This window comes from Strongylocentrotus purpuratus, unplaced genomic scaffold (assembly GCF_000002235.5).
Source record: "Strongylocentrotus purpuratus isolate Spur 01 unplaced genomic scaffold, Spur_5.0 spur5_scaffold_16, whole genome shotgun sequence".
Lineage (NCBI taxonomy): Eukaryota > Metazoa > Echinodermata > Echinoidea > Camarodonta > Strongylocentrotidae > Strongylocentrotus > Strongylocentrotus purpuratus.
In genome coordinates this window covers 21,200,728-21,217,839 of record NW_022145601.1, presented here as the reverse complement: position 1 = coordinate 21,217,839, position 17,112 = coordinate 21,200,728, and the positions used below count along the sequence as shown (strand labels likewise).

Sequence of the window (17,112 nt, the reverse complement as noted above, 5' to 3'; positions counted from 1 at the left end):
CAGTGATCATTAACCTTTTGATGATTTTCAAACCTGTACAATCAAATTTCAAACCGTTAACAATGAAATGTCATACATGTACTTGTGGCTGTTACATGTTTGAAAGCCTTTCAGACCACCTGCATGATGCAGGGCTTAGGCATTTATCTGTAGGAAGTTTTAACAATGGAAGTTGGTCTGCAGTCTTAAAGGTAATACAAAGTTTTGGTATGGGGTCATGAATTAGGTTCAAATGAACATATTGGAAGCATATGCGATCCTACAATATTCAGTGATCGTTGTCGCAGTTGAAATCGAGTCTAAATTTATGAAATTGTAAATAATAGACTTTTTATGTTGAATAGCTCTCAAGGTCAAGATATTTATTAAGCTATAATACAACGTTTCTTGACTAAAATTGGCCGATTAGCTATTCCCGTTTGGAAAGTATATATTACAACTACATATTCTGAGATTTTCATGGTCGCAGCTACCATTGTACGGCCGTAGGCGCTATGTGAAATTTTACCGGGAGCACCGATAAATTTTTATATTTAATTTTTCTCGAAAGCAGAAGTGTCTTAGGGGCTAAATTTTCTAGTGCTTATAATACATCCACAGGGGTATCCATATATTTCCAAATTGTAAAGAATCACTATCCATCCAATTTTCAAAATTTCCCAAAACTTTGTATTACCTTTAAGTTTGCTTTTTGTTAAAGTGATCTTAGACCAAGGGTCGGGCTGAACTGAGACAGTAAAATATGTACAGTGGTCTTTTGTATGGTCTGTCAGAAAGCTCTTGAGACTCAAGTGGATCAGACTAGTTTGCATCCTATTCCTCAAACCTACTATTATAGACACCTGAAACTTATGGTAGATATTTATATATATATATATATATATATATATATATAACCTCATAAAAAGAGCTGAGAACTCAATGGAATTGAAAGTAATGCATTTACTAAGCAATTGACAATTCATGGGAAGCTATTTTCGTATCACCCGCTCTGTCAATTGTTGCATCTTAATTGATTTCTTCTTTCTTTAAAGTCATGAGAAAGTCATGTTTTGGGGGGATTTTCAGGAAAGAGATATATTCCAAAACTATTTTTATATAACATATAACATTAATGTTTGCAGTTAAAAACAAGCATCAGAAAATGATATTGGAATGATACACATGTTACATTCAGTATATTGATAAGACAAAACAACAACCATCCAATCAAACAGAAATTTCCTTTGAGCCTCCGGATTCTTTCCATCCCAAAACCTTAATATGAAATTTAATAAATCTAATTTATCTGTTGGCTTTGTTAATGTATCCTTTTGGCCTTGTTAATGTTTTACTTTCAAAAATATATCTTTTTTTGTACATGCAATTTTTAAATGTATGCACTTAGAGCTCTTACAACTTTGCCATAATAATACTACAGTGGCAGAAAGTTTTCATTCACATTTCATTAACTTCTTTTACAGTAACTTCCACATACTACTATACATGTACATGTACGATAGTCATTGTTGCTGCATTTTTTTGTACACTACTGGTATGCTGCAATGATGAAAAGCCTTACCGTACTCTAAATCTGCACCCCACCATGGGAGCCTCTGGAGTAGACTCGACCTATATTAGTTAGAGGCATCTTCAGCCGCCATGAGACTTGCACGGATGTTGGTCCCGCTCTGCCCTGCACTCTGGTGCGAAGTCAAGCCATTTTGTGGCAGGCACCCCGGTCATTACAACAAAGTTATATCGAAAGACCGCACAAAAGAAAAACAAAAAGTGGTCTCTATTGACAGGTGGTCTTTATATACTATATTTCATTCGGTAATAAGCATCATTCAAAGGGAACAAAAATTGAGGTTTTTATAGTCAGATGTTTTTTCTACACAGGTGGTGGCTAATATACGTTTAACTGTAATACTATTTAAACTACCAAATAGCTGAACATTTAGTTTTTGCAGAAAAAGAAAAAAAAAATTATTTACACATTTTGATTGTCAAGAGTGTGAAAATAAACACTTCACTGTTAGATTATAATACAGTGGTTGATAACTCAAATCCTTTATTTTACATCAATTGTTCAGGACAGATCTTAAACTTATTCAAATACAAGTGGTCCTGATATTCTTTGACATAAACGTTATTCTTTTTACTAAAGAGGTTAATACATGTAATAATAATTTAAGTAAATGATATGTACTAAGTGTGTGATAAAAAATTGTTAAATTCATATCTATTTTGTATTTATTATCTCCTCAGACATAATACATGTTTTTTTGTGGTGACATTTTTGTTTCACAATTTGATGCAAAGTTTGCTATTTTTTCCCCTTAATTCCCAGTGAAACATAATAGCTATTAGATAATGCCATTTTATTTTTGAAATCTTTATAGTATGGCATTTACCCAAAATACAAGAAAAAGATAAGTATAAATGCCTGTATATAAACTTCGATAAATAATATGAATTTTCTCCCATTTTGGCAAAAGCTTAAATATTGATTTTTAGCTAAAGCTGAAAAAACAATGTTGACTTCAAAGTAGCTGCATCCATTAATATGACATTTTGTTTTGATTTTTTTTATTAGTTCTATTTTAAAGCTTGCCAACAGACCAGTTTACTAACATATACAAATGTATTGATATTTCTTTACAGGGGACCGTCCTAGTGACAAAATATTCCATTATCCTTTATTAACGAATGAATTACAATACTCAGACTCCAGTCTCCATTACTTGTTGCTTTGTCATAAAAAAAAACCTTGGGGAAAACCTTGTGCTAGCTTTTAAGTTATCAAGAACAACCTTTGTTTAAAAACATTTATGTAATTTTAATATGTTAGTAAGCCGGTCTATTCTTTAAAGATTTGCAAGTCAAGGACTAAATTGTGTGCAAGTTTTGTATCTAGTGTCTGTCAGCAAGACACAAGTGATGAGAGCAACTTGAAGTTTCAATACTTGAGCTGATGTTGGTTCATTTAGGTAACATTGGTTGGCCTGTGTTAGGTTATAATTTGGCATAGGAAGCACTCCAGAACTTAAAGAGAGACGTTTGTTAGATTTTAATGTTATTGATGATTTTTATTTTTGTTTCACTACACGTCGCTTGTTACTTATTGCAGTTCCACCTCGAAGGTTCATATCCCTACCTGTATACCATATAAACTCAAACTCAAACTCAAACTCAAAATATACATTAAATCCCAAACTCAAACTCAAACTCAAACTCAAAATATACATTAAATCCCCTCTTTATGTGAAATGTGAAACCCTCGTCTCCAATATGCCCCACGCTGCGCTCCTCTAACATGCCATATGAGAGGTAAAAGCCAGAATGGCGACCCATACCCTTTCATGTCAAGTTACTGCCCTTGTGGCTGTTAGCAGATGAAATATAATAATAATAATAATAATAATAATAGCCTAATAGTCCACTCCAAATTTTATTAAACCGAAACGGAAATTCTTTTTGCCCAATTGATCGTGAGCCCGGCAGCCACTGGGCAGCGCCAGATCGACGTTGCTCTATCTCTTATCTCTTATCATCCCCAATACCACATATCTTTCCCTTTTCCGTGCCACACCCCTTTTCTTCTCCAATTTTTCCTTCCTTGTGCCAAACCCCTATACTCCTCCTTGTCCCCTTGCATATACAACTTCTTATCTGCTGATGTATACCACACTTGCCCATTCCTCCTGCCACACCCCAATTCCCTCCCCGTTACCTCCCCTATACCATAACTCACACCTTCTCTTATTGACCACGCCCTTTTTCACCCTCTCATTCATCATCTTTGTTCTAGGCGGAGTACTATATATTTAAGCAATGTCTTCCAAGAAGGGAAAAAAAAGAGGGGTAAAGATAATTGACCTATTGATTTTGTTTTATAATGCATGTTTGTACAGTATATCAATATTTATATGATTATTTTGATCTGTCACGGACTTCACTTTTTTTTGGTCTTGGATTAAAGAGATGTCGAACAAGTGAGATAAAAAAAGAAGTTATCTCGTAGCGTTCATTTTTTTCTTACCAGGAGGAAGTGATGTGGTTTGTGGTTGAATTCTACTTCGCTTGAAAGGATGATAATCATGTGGTTGGAGGTTGGGGAAAAAGAGAGAGAAAGAGAGAGAGAGGGAGGAGGAATAGAGGGAAATAAGTAGGAGGGAGAGAGAAAGAGAGAGAGAAAGGGGGAGGGGAAGAAGGAATAGAGAAAGGGAGGGAGGGAGGGAGAAAGAGAGGGTGGATAGGAAGGGACGGGAAGGAAGAAGAGAGGGAAAGAGGTAGGAAGGAGAGAGGGGCGAAGGTAGAGAGAGGGGGATAGTGAGGGAGAAAGAGAGGGTGGATTGGGAGGGAGGGAGGATGATAGAGGGAGAGAATGGGGAGAGAGGACGAGATTGTTCATGATGTACCTTATATAATAATTTTGAAGCCAATCTTGTCATATTCCGCGGTCAATTCAGTGGTTCCTCGACCCTGCAACTTAACATAGCGTATTCACATTATAAGCAATCGTCAGTCATAATTGTGCCTCATTTTTTGAGAAAAAATGGAGAGAAGATGAGAATTATAGAGTAAGCTTGATTCTTGAATGCTTGAAAGCTTCATTCTTTTGTATCTACGGTTGTTATCCCGAGACTACGTTTGGCTCCACCACTCGACACAGTTGGTGAACAATAATTGTCAGTTTTATGAAAGAATTCCTCATATCTGAAACGTCTAGTGGGAGGGGGGGGGGGGGGGGGGGGCTTCCCATGTCTTACAAGATAAATGAAATGCGAATTACAAAGGATAGCATTTATGGGGACGCTGTTGGATATATATCATCTTTTCTATTTCACCTAATCCGTGTCCTCTGAAGTTCTCTCCCGTCAATTTTCATTTTCATTTTTTTTCTTTTGCCATTGGGGAAGGGAAGGAGCTACGCATAGGAAACGACCTTAACGATACAAAATAATAATATGTTATGAGTGTGTTTAAAGATAAACTCCAGTTTTGGTAAAAAAAAAAAAAAAAAATTAATTCTCACAGAATCAAACAAAACTTACACTGAAAGTTCAAGATTACAAATAAATGACATGTGCCAAACAATTTTTGAAGAAAATGTATACTGGCTGAGTAATGAGCAACGAAAGACAAGGAAATCAAGGTAGTACCAGCCCCCGACACCATGTGTGTTGTCCCATATATAGCTTTCTGTGTACAGTGCTTGTTACTTTACCAAGACTCGGCCAAATTTGTTATGATTTTGATGACTCCAGAACCTTGCAGTGCACACCAATACTTACATGCTACATGATCAACTGTTTCTGATCCATTCCACACCTTTTCTTTCACAATGCAATCGCATTACCAGAACTGGAGTTTATCTTTAATGAGAGTGCATGTAGTATGATAACGATGGACAATTCATTTTTTAAGTACCGCTAAAGTATCGAATACAAAGATATGAGTGTGTGGCATGTGACTTTCGAATCACAAAATTTATTTTCGATAGAATAATTAAATGCTAATCTTGAAACTTCTTGAAAGTAAGACGAGGAAATGGATAAATCAAACGACTATCGCTCTCAATGAGCTATTTATTTTAATTGTAGACTTTATATTGCTCTCACGAGTTCCATTTCGCGACGGTTTTAAATTAATGATATCGGTCATGTGCCTATTCTCCTCCTTAAAATAAGCCTAATTAATAATAGGTCCGAGACAATCTCTTGCGACATGCATAAAGTTGCAATAGCGGCTGAGGGAAAGTTGAGGGAAGGACTGCGTCTCGAAGAGTATTGAATTAAACCCACGTCTACCAAAGTAGGAAGTAGGTCCATCCAAAGGCAAACAGTTGGCAACTTCTTGACATATTCTATTTATATCGTCTCTGGTGGAGAAGACCATGGACTCTGAGGTAATATTATTTCATACTTTTATTCTTGCATTTACTTTACTTCATTTCTGCTTCCGGTACATTTATTGTTTGCCTTGACTTTAGAAAAGATCATAGTTCTTTTGAAGGATAATACCGTGTACGATAAAGTGCAGAAGAAGAAGAAGAAGAAGAAGAAGAAGAAGAAGGAGGAGAAGGAGGAGGAGGAGGAGGAGGAGGAGCTAGGAGAAGAAGAAGAAGAAGAAGAAGAAGAAGAAGAAGAAGAAGAAGAAGAAGAAGAAGAAGAAGAAGAAGGAGTAGGAGAAGGAGGAGGAGGAGGAGGAGGAGCTAGGAGAAGAAGAAGAAGAAGAAGAAGAAGAAGAAGAAGAAGAAGAAGAAGAAGAAGGAGGAGGAGGAGAAGGAGGAGGAGGAGGAGGAGAAGAAGAAGAAGAAGAAGAAGAAGAAGAAGGAGAAGAAGAAGAAGAAGAAGAAGAAACAAGAAAAAGAAGAAAGCTTCGCCTCATTATAACCACGGCGAAAGAACATAATTTATTTTCTTCGCGTAAATAGACGAGGCAAGCATGATATTAAAGGGGAATAACTACTTTGTTGAGGAATCGTTGTCAAGTAGTTTAGTCACTTGAATGGATATGCGAAGGTTGGGGTACGTTCGGTCCTTCATAAACCATTTCCAAAATTCAGTTCTTCTCCCCATTCACAGGCCTACATTGTGAGCTGACAAGCTTGAATCGGATGACCGAGGTTATAATATACATGTGTGATGTATCCGAAAAGTGTTTCGAGAAATCGCATATGTATATTAAACGCTATACAAATCAGGAAATTTAGTAAAATCCTTTGTCACCATTTTTTTTCCACCTCTCTTTTTATCACAATAATTGATGTCGTATTTCGATCAGCATGCCAAAATTCACGCCTTCTCCTCGGTCATCGTCGCCATCATCGTCGCCGTTGGGGTAATCATCGCCGCCGTCATCGTAGCTGATGGAGAATACGGGAGAGGCCCGATCCCGTGCATGACCACCAACGGAGGGGGAGCCTTAAAGGCTATGCCAAGTAGTGTGGTGAGCAAAGTTTGATACTAATCGAAATATTTGGTGCCCTCTCGGCAACTAATCGCTGGATTTTGAAATACCTGTTGCCCATTTTTTGTTACTAGAAACTGAACATCACAAACACAACGCATGACATATATGCATTCCACCACATTCACCCTTTTGTACAGCAGGGGCGAATCAAGGATTAAGGGTGAATTAAGGGTAATTAAGGGGGGGGGGGTGGGTACAATGTTAACAAACCTCAGACAAGCAAGCAGAACTTTTTCTGTACGTAAGTGTTTCAATTACAGCCGGGTAACTACACCTAGGAAATACATTACCTCTTAAACTATAGTCATTATAACCTACCCAAACGGGAGAAAATACCTAGGGACCGATTTGATCCATTTTTGGTGGGGTCATTTTCCTTGCGGTAGTTGACCTGGTGTAATTGTAAAGGGGTAAATTGCGAGGGGAATTCGTCCTGCGTTATCCTTATAATTTTGTGAGGGTGGTTGTCTAGGGATAGTTATCATAACTTGTGCTTAGTTGTCATATGGGTATATTGTTCTGGACATAATAATTATCATAGGGTATGTTGTTGTTGTTGTGGGGGTGGGGGGGGGGGGGGGGGGTCTTACCGGAGAGGTGGGAGGGTGATGTCCAGTGGCGATAGTTCAAAGGATTGTTACCCTGAAACACTTTCGATTGATTGCAGACCATGGATATCATGATCATACACGATGAGACGGAGATTGGCATGCAGAGGGCACGATACGACTACGACAAGAACACGATCTTGGTCGAAACTCCGGCGATCACGGATGGATTCAGCAATGCTACCATTGCCATGGACTACGACAGGGTAAGGTTTAACGAGAAATAGAGATATATTCTATGATGGAGACGGTGAAATGGAGAGGAGGTTAATAGAGAGAGAGAGAGAGTGAATGCGAGAAATAGGATCAGTTAGTGTTTGTGCGAGAAACAGACATTCACTTCCTCTTTACACACGCACCCTCACGCACACAAACATCCACAGAGAGAGAGAGAGAGAGAGGGTGTAAAAGAGAAAGAAAGAATGAAAGAGAGAGTGAGAGAGAGATGGAAGGAGAGATGGAAGGAGAGCGAGAAAGAGAGAGAGAGAGAGAGAGAAAAAGAGGGGAGGCGTGTGTCGGGGAGAGGGTGAGGAGGGGGGGGGGGAGGGGTTGGAGGTGATTGATTAATCTTTATCGTTATCAACATTTGTCCTCCACCTCAACAGCATGCATTTAATTAATTGCAATCATTCCGAAGATCGATGATGGCGTCTTGCCTTTTCGTTTTTAAGGTGGATGTGTTGAATTTATCGTTGGATTGGATTATTGTAATGGTGCAAAAAATGTGCATTTAAACATTTATGTATCTGAGTGCGTGTGAGGGCGAGTTGCGCGCGTGCGTGTTATTTGAGTTTTACAGACGTAATAACTATAATCAATCTCATATCATTATGTTCGTCTGGGGGCGTCATACTCTTATGTAGATTATCAGTTTGAAGGCGAAGACAGAGAATTTATTTATTTATCTATTTATTATTATTTATTTATTATTTATTCAAGTTTTATTTAAAATAGAGGGTAGGTACATTGAGTGAAGAAAAAAAAAACTGCTTTCCAAATACGCCCTATAGGACGACATAACAAACATGTGATATGCAAAAATACAAGGAATACATGCAAATATAACATTCATAAAAACCAGGGAGATGTCAGTTAAATCTTTTTAACATATTTTACATAATATATTGTACCAGAACTGATCGTACCACAGATATTACGACCAACTCGCACCTCTTTCGACTACCTGAATATATACCATCACTTTTTTTCTTTTTGTTTTGTTTCGTTATTATATACCAGTCGGTTGTGGTTATCAAGCTACTTGATGAAGATGACTTTTGCTATGTATCTGCCTTGAGTGGAGACATGATGGACATGGCAGATAGATCCACGAAGTTTATGGAAATGGGACATACGGGACATGAACAGGTAAAAATACGACCTTGCAATTGTATTCGATGTTAAAATAATTTTGTAACGATTAATTTAATTCCCGAAGTATTAGAGGAAAAAAACAACAACAAGCCCTTATTTCACTGTATATCATTTTGATACATGCTGTAAAGACTGTCAAAATTAGGCCGATCCAGACAAAAATGAAAAAAAAAAAGAAAGGGAGAGAAAAAAAGATTGAGAGTAAAAAGGGAACGCAATTAGAAAATAATTATCGATTTCCTTACCGTATCAGGAGGGCGAAACCAAGTCACTTTCCAGCGCCCGGTCGCTCTGCTCCCTCGCATCTTGCCCCCAATAAAAATGTACCAGTACTCACCCTTACGGTACTAAAATGGTATTTCTATCATATATTTGTCCATCATCTTTTTCCAACCCTTTCAGGCGATCGACGTGAATACCGCTGACGATGTAGAAATGAGCTATCAGACCGCTGGGCTAATTCCCGCTGGTTACGTCACCAACGCCAACGGACCAATCATACGCGCTCTCTGCGCCGGAGACGAATCCTATTGGTCGAAACCGAGAATGTCGTCAAGCAGAACGAGACGTCGTTCTGGCAGGGCTTCCGCTCGTTTTTGTATTTTCGGATTCTGCTTCAATATTAATTTCTAATCACTTTATCTTGATTTGCATTCTGACTATACTTAGTGCCAGATCCATGAGTTGGAGTGGGTTGGGGAGGGGGGGGGGCGGACCATTTTAACGCAAGGTAATTCTGTGAACATATCTTTTTATTAACATTATCTACCTGTGGTTTTCATCTAATTGAATTGTCGAGAAGAAAAATATTAGGAATGATAGGAAATTGAATATAGGTCTGAGGCTTTGATTTATTTATGTCTCACTTTCAGCTATTGCTTTCGATCTCTTTGTTGCAACTTCATCAAGAAGTCCACTCTTTATCTCATTTATTTTGTTCATTTATCTCCTTCTTAAATCAACACATAATACGAACAATACAATGTGAATAAACACACCCTTGGTTTGTTCACGCTGAATATGATTTAGAAAATGATTTAAGAATATTATGCATTCAAACATTTAAGAAAAAAATACACGATTGTAAAGTGTCAAAAGTCAAGGCTTGGAAAACATATTCCTTTACATTTATTATTACATGGAACGTAAAATGAAAGAAAAAATGCAGTGATGATAAGATAGTGACTCGGGCTTTATCATATATAACATTTAGATGTGCCAAAGGCTAATTCAACGCAAGCCAAGTCAATGAACATTTCCTTTCATTCAAATAAATTAGCTGTAGTTGTCATTTAATTGATTTTTTCGAAAAGAAAATATTAAGAATGATTGGAAATTAAATATGGGTATGATGCATGGAATGCAAGATTTGCTTATGACCACCCCTTTTTTATATATATTTTTTTATATCTACGTATGATTTTATGTGACCTCTTTAAAATGCATATACTTGCAATTATGAATATGGAAAATAAATGAACATCAATAAATATCAATTAACTGCTTTCGATCTCTTTGTTTGAACATCAACAAGGAGTCCGATTCTCGTGTCATTTATTTTCATTTATTACCTTCTCAAATCAGCACATAATACGATTAATGAAATGTGAAAAGCACATCCTGGTTTTGTGCGCGCGGAATATGATTTAAAATGAAGTAAGAAATATTATGAATCACTTAAACAATAAATTATGTTTGTGTGTAAAGTCTTAGAATCCTAGGCTTGTAAAACACATGTCTTTTAAATGTATTATTATTACATGCACCGTATAATGAAAATTGAATGTAGGAAATAACAGATTATGGATCGAGATTAACCACATATATAATGTAGCTATGCCAACAATGTGTCAGAATAGAGACAGAATTGTTTTGGGGTGTATTTCAGAAACCAAAAGGAAGAAGAATTAAATATCATGCTTTATAATATAATGTAAACCAATATAGTTATACACAATCACTTTGCACATAAACATTGTTTCTCTATTGTACATAAAGATCCTTACAAACTACTGCAAATTATATATCAAACAAATGTGTAAAAATCTTTTTTTTCTAAAAATTACTGAAACCAAGTTTAGGTGGGCCTATTTACATTCGTTTTCCAAAACTGAGGTTAAGTGGCAGATGCAGATAGATGCAAACACTCGCGCACACACACACCCACAGGCTCATCGAAAGTGCTTTGATGTACGATGAATAGACAAAAAGAAAAGAACTTGATTCTTGAATTAAATCGACCATAAAAATCATATTGAAGCAGTGGAAAGTCTTCAGATAAATTCAAATATGACTGGCGAACTCTGCGATTGTTATTAAAAAGAAAAATAGTATTTTGCTGAAGAAAACACAATGCATCAGTATAACAGAATATACTAATTATCAGCATCAACGTTGCTATGATAACGAGCCATAGTTTCATAGCTTGATCAACAAACAATACTCTGTAGTTGTGAAAATAATGGATTGAAGTGAATTGAGGACTGCGCCTTCACGCGCGCACACACAATACACTTTTAATTTTTTTTTAAAAACAATTTTGTTTTATTTCTCCAAATGTGCAATACAAACCATAACATTCAATTGAATAAAATAAACGTGTTCAATATTGATGCTTTTACATAAACATAATTAACACAAACTTATTTGCAGTATATATAACTTAGCAACAAAGTAAACGTATAAGTACCTACACATAATATGTCAATTGTAAATGTTATACACTTATATACAAACAAAAAAAACTTAAACAAATCTGGAGGTAATTTTACTGGAACAATCCTGCCCCCTCCCTGCCCCCCTCCATCACACAAACATACTCACCCACCCACACACATACTCACCCACCCACCCCCCACACACACTACTCACTCAGTGGATGTCTGCTTACATTCTCAACTCAAGAAAAATATACTAAATACTCAAGAAAAATATACTAAATATACACACATACGCACACGCGCGCGCGCACACACACACACACGTACATGTACGTACGCACGAATCGCCTCGCCCACGTTTCAGATCAATCGGTTGGATCTCTGTAAAATCGGATAGATATTTTCCAGACCCATTAACTGACAGCTCCTACCAGGAATCTTGACGTGTTCAAAGTGTTTCAAGTCAGATTTCAGCGGCGTATTTTCTTTGAAAAGAGGAGTTTTCCTGAAACTTCAACTGTGGTTCAACATCTATCGCTGATTGTTGAAATCCAAGGGTCTACACTCTTGATGCGATAGAAGGAAATTTGTCCGTGAATATATAACTTTAAGATGTGTCCACTTTGAACTTCAAAATAAGACAGGTATGTACGATTATTCACATGTTGGAAACTTTATAACAGAAAAGTGATTTATAGCCTCATGTTTTACAAGGTTTTCTTCACGTCGAAGTTTTGTTCATATCCATTTTAACCCTCGTTGTGAATTTCACAATAGCTTAGATATACAAGACACTCCACTTTTACTTAATTTGTCAAAGCACCTTAATTTCAAAATCATTTTTGGGAGGGAATTTGTTTAATTAAAAGAATTAATTCGCGATAAGAAGATTTTTCATCAAGTGTCTATTATGGAGGTAAATTCAACTCGTTTTAATCTAAATTTATTTTTTTCCATTACTTTTTCATGTTAACAAAAGTAATACAAAGATACATAAAGGATGACATAAATAATTAAAAATAATAACCGTTGTAATACGAGGAAGACGGCGTACATGTACTTTCTAAAAGCATAAATGTTCAGGGAAGCGAGTTTTCTAATCAGGTAAAGTGTTAAAGGGAAATCCAACCTTGATAACAAATTAGTCAGAAAGTCGTAATCAATTTAAGTATAGGCTCTTCATATTGGTGGAATTGGTAATGTCTCTTTGATGTAGTAGCGGACAACTTTCTAATTTCTTCCAACAGTCACACAGAATGACTAAATTTTCATTTTTTCTAAAGTGTATGATTCAGGAGGTTTCCCCCCCCCCCCCCTTTACAGGACCTATGCTAATCAGTTATCCATAATATATTATGAGTATTACCCCACGGGAGAAGGCACTAAGCAAAAAACAGAACTTAAGGATATTTTTGTACTACGACAAACGGGAGAGTTATCCGTGACTACATCACAATCAACTAACCGAATTGCCAATTTCACGTTCTTATAGAGTTAGTGATCTTATATTTCAAACAATCATATTATTGAGGGTCCGATTTATTTCGAACTTTCGCTATTCTGTTTCTCTAATTTCCTTCTGACATACAAATAAACTTATTACACAGATTTGATTGCTCTTTAAGTAAACAATGCACATAAAATGAGGGCGCATATGTCCCGCATCACCTAAATGTCAGTTGTGTATATTCTGATATCAAAGGAAAATTAAAAGAGAAGGAAAATTCGGTCTATAAAATATTCAGGTTATATTTCTCGTTCTGTGTTATTTTCACAGTGTCGCGTGGTGACCAGTTTCGTCATGTTGGTGTTGTTCATGTTGCTAATGATCCTACTTCAGGGAACAGGTAAGAACCGTATATTTAATGTACACTGTTGGTCATATCAAAGGTGGAATAATTTTGTTTTACCCCAATTTACGGAATGATTTTGACAATGATTTATTCCAAATAAATCTAGATAATAGTATTCATTATTTGTTTTGCGTGGCTGCTTTTGCATGTGCGTGCTAATATCCTTATCAACTAGGGGACCTACGCCCTTAAGTCATAACTGACAGTAATCATATTGCTCCGATTGTCTCATTTTCGCTCGCCTGAACATTGCCAGCACAAACCACTGACCTCTACCTCCTACACGGATCATCGCACATTCCCATTCACTATACGTTACGTACTAAAAGGCTGTATTGTCTGACCGTTCATGAATATTCATGTTTTTGCTAAACTCGGCAAAATGTTTGCTTTTACTAAATGGAAAAATTACGGTGGGGGGTTGGATGAAATGGACAAAACGAAATAGGCAGAAGTGATCTATGATAATTCATGCTTTTTATGTTTCGTGTGCTCGACCTATAATCTTCAAATCGCTTGGTAAACTAAGTCCAAAGTTAGACTTGTTTCACATGTGTATTATAGGCAATTACGAGCTTGCAACCTATTTTGAAAAATTACGGTGGGTGAACTTTCAAAAGTCAATGAGACAGTCATGAGGGCTCCAATGAAAGAGCTAGTGATAACGTACGTCGGGTGGATGTGCTTTTCGTTTAAACAAAAAATGAATTTTTAACGATTTAAAAAAAAAAAACGTCCATAGGCTAACATGTTAGGCTGCTGAATCTGACCATGCTCTGACGATAGGGGGCGTTGTGAAATGAGACTAAACGGAGCCATATGGAGGATTAATGCCTCACAAAACGGCACTAATATAGCACATCGACACGGTTTTGATCCTGGAGCCTCACAGTTACGAGGCCATTGCTTTGCCACTGAATCATGACTGTACGCAGCGGGGGCTAGGGTAGGGGGCAGCCCCCACAAATAAACAAAAACGAAGAAAATGTAATAAATTATCAATAATTCGGTGCATTTCCCCCGGTCCCAACAGTAAAAAATCCTTTATTTTGCCATGCCTTGAATTTAATGCCTTAATTGTAAAATAAATAACAGTCACGCAAAACAAACACTCGCAAATTATAATTAAATACAATCCGAGAATTTTTACTATTATCTAGATCTTTTAGGAATAAATCATTGTCAAAATCATTGTATACATTGGGGTAAAAAACAAACATTATTCTACCTTTATGACCATCAGTGTATATACACTTTAGGAGTAACTTAAAACGAACGAGTAATACAGTTTAAGATCTATTAGTACAACTGCGTTTGATTTCAAGCAAATTGTGTTATTTCCTGTATCGATTAAGTAGAAATGTAAAGAAACTTGGGAGAATACAACAAATATAGTTCCCTTAATTTTTTTCTTCATTTCTTGTAATTATGATTATTGACTTTCCTGATTCATTTCCAATTAAAACCTAATTTTCAAACAGGTCTAAGCCAATTCATATCATTTTTGTCTTCCAATAGAGCAGTTCTTCCTTTATTATCTTCTATTCCTTGCTTTTCTTTCTAGTTATTTTTCAAATTTATCATTCTGAATTTATGTGGCTGGTGCCTTTATAAACACAAACCGATTAGAGTATAAACGTACATATTATTTCACGCATATAAAGATTTTTTATGATTCTCCCATTCATTTGAAACCTTACAGCGGGTGCCGTTGAACAACCCAGTTTTATCACGATTGAGTGCCCATCGAAGACGTTAGAAAATGGGGAGGTTGTGCAATTAGTCTTAAAGGAGGTCATAAATTCAGGCATACCGAGCGTGTTTGGTGTATCCTCGAAGTTATCGAGATGGTACCACTGTTCCATGCCAGGTAAGCCGTAGGTTAGGTACAATTTCACTTCAACATTACTTCATACCTTCATCCATACCAAGTATATCTGATTTTTCTTAGGAGTTATCAAAAGGTACTTTTGTTCAAAACCGTGTAAGAATTATAAAGGTAATCATAAAAGGAAAGACATATTCTTTTAGCAAAACAGCCAGTCCAGTTATATTTTGTCTAATCTTTTGAGTTGTCAAAAGTTTACTTATATGCAATATCCGCTAAGATATTCTAAAAAATGAATGTGCAACTGCGCCTCAGGATATAACGATGGGTTCTAGGACACCTACCCCTTGGACATCCACCCCGGATAACCACCCTCAGTCAACTACCCCATAGGACAACTACCCCCGGACAACTACCCATGAAAACTACCCCCCTAGGACTACTACCCCCGGACAACTACCCCTTAGGACAACTACCCCGGACAACGATCCTCTAGGACGCCTACCCCCCGGACAACTATCCTAGGGGGTAGTTGTCCGGGGGAAATTGTCCTAGGGGTACATGTCTGGGGGTAGTTGACCGGGGGTAGTTGTCCTAGGGGGTAGTTGTCCTTTGGGGGTAATGATGTGGGTGGTTATCCGGGGTGGATGTCCAGGGAGTAGGTGTCCGGATACGATAAAGAAGACAGAGTGCCACTTGAATTCTAGTAACGAATTAAAAAATAGGACTTAAATGAGTTGCAGATATTTCGGATATTTTCTTTTTTTTAACTAGAAAGACGCAATAACACAGAAATTCGTTATCTCTGACTATTTACTACCGTAATTCTGAGACTGCATTTACTGTAGCTACATGGTTACAAAAGATGTAGGAGAATTCCTCGTCAGTCTCCACATCTTTCTCAGATAGCCTAACCAAACTAAAGAAAATGTTACGAAAAAGCTAAATGGCCAACTATCCACAAGTCATTATCGTATTTCTTATGGGAAAAACCATTATCACTGAGCTTACAAGTAAACAATGCTAGCATTCTTATTTCATTGGCCAAGCTTCATATTGAATCTTTTATTTAGGAATGCCAATATACTTAAGCTTACTAAAATTTTAAGTATAATCGTTGAACAAAATTTACTCTGGGCTACTCTAAAGCTTGCCAGCCATGATGGTAGCAAATAATACATGCTAAGTGGATTTTATCAACGCTGTTTAATGCATATAGCAAATCAAAACAATAAAGACCATGGGAATTAGCAGCTCTTGGGAAAACATGAACTGCGACACTGTTTCCCGCTCAAAAGGTGACTAGTATATTGATACTTCTGTTAGACTATTATGTAAATGCGTTAAGTTGCTATTTTGTGTGTGATATGCCTCCCACATCACAATCATTTTGAGCAATCTGACTAATTTATTATCTTGCCACATTCTGTTCTATGATTATATAGTATTTAAGCAATTGTTATTATCATTGATATTGTATTTTTTTTTGGATGGAGTATGGTTATGATTTAGACATGGATGGAAGAACTTGCAATGGTAAGATATTCATATATAGATTATTTTGTCTTGATATAGAATACGGCATAACAATATGAAGGTAATTTAAGAGAAAAAAACATGAATAAAACAACCCTAAAAGGCATTCACAAGGTTCGTGTGGTATGATGATATAAACATGATTTAATAAATATAAATATATGTTCATGTGTGTGGGTGTTTGTACGTTTGTATGATTTTTTTCCGTCTCTCAATTCCCCTTCCATACAGATGTCGATGAGTGTGATGCTCATCCAGACTCGTGTGAATAGACTAATGGAATTTGTACGAAC

At 36.6% G+C, this 17,112-nt stretch overlaps 1 protein-coding gene across 2 annotated transcripts; it reads left to right on the top strand.

Annotated features, from left to right (window-relative positions):
• Nucleotides 1-5,455: 5,455 nt before the first annotated feature.
• LOC105437919 lies at nt 5,456-9,618 on the top strand. 2 transcript variants are annotated; one of them, XM_030987605.1, is made up of 5 exons: nt 5,456-5,893; nt 6,772-6,936; nt 7,628-7,774; nt 8,808-8,936; nt 9,345-9,618. In XM_030987605.1, exons 1-5 carry the CDS (start codon nt 5,882-5,884, stop codon nt 9,573-9,575), a joined length of 684 nt encoding a protein of 227 aa, XP_030843465.1. In that variant the 5' UTR covers nt 5,456-5,881; the 3' UTR covers nt 9,576-9,618. The 2 variants fall into 2 exon arrangements, with proteins under 2 accessions (XP_030843465.1, XP_030843464.1); XM_030987604.1 differs by lacking the exon at nt 5,456-5,893 and having other exon boundaries at nt 6,690-6,936.
• Nucleotides 9,619-17,112: the final 7,494 nt, after the last annotated feature.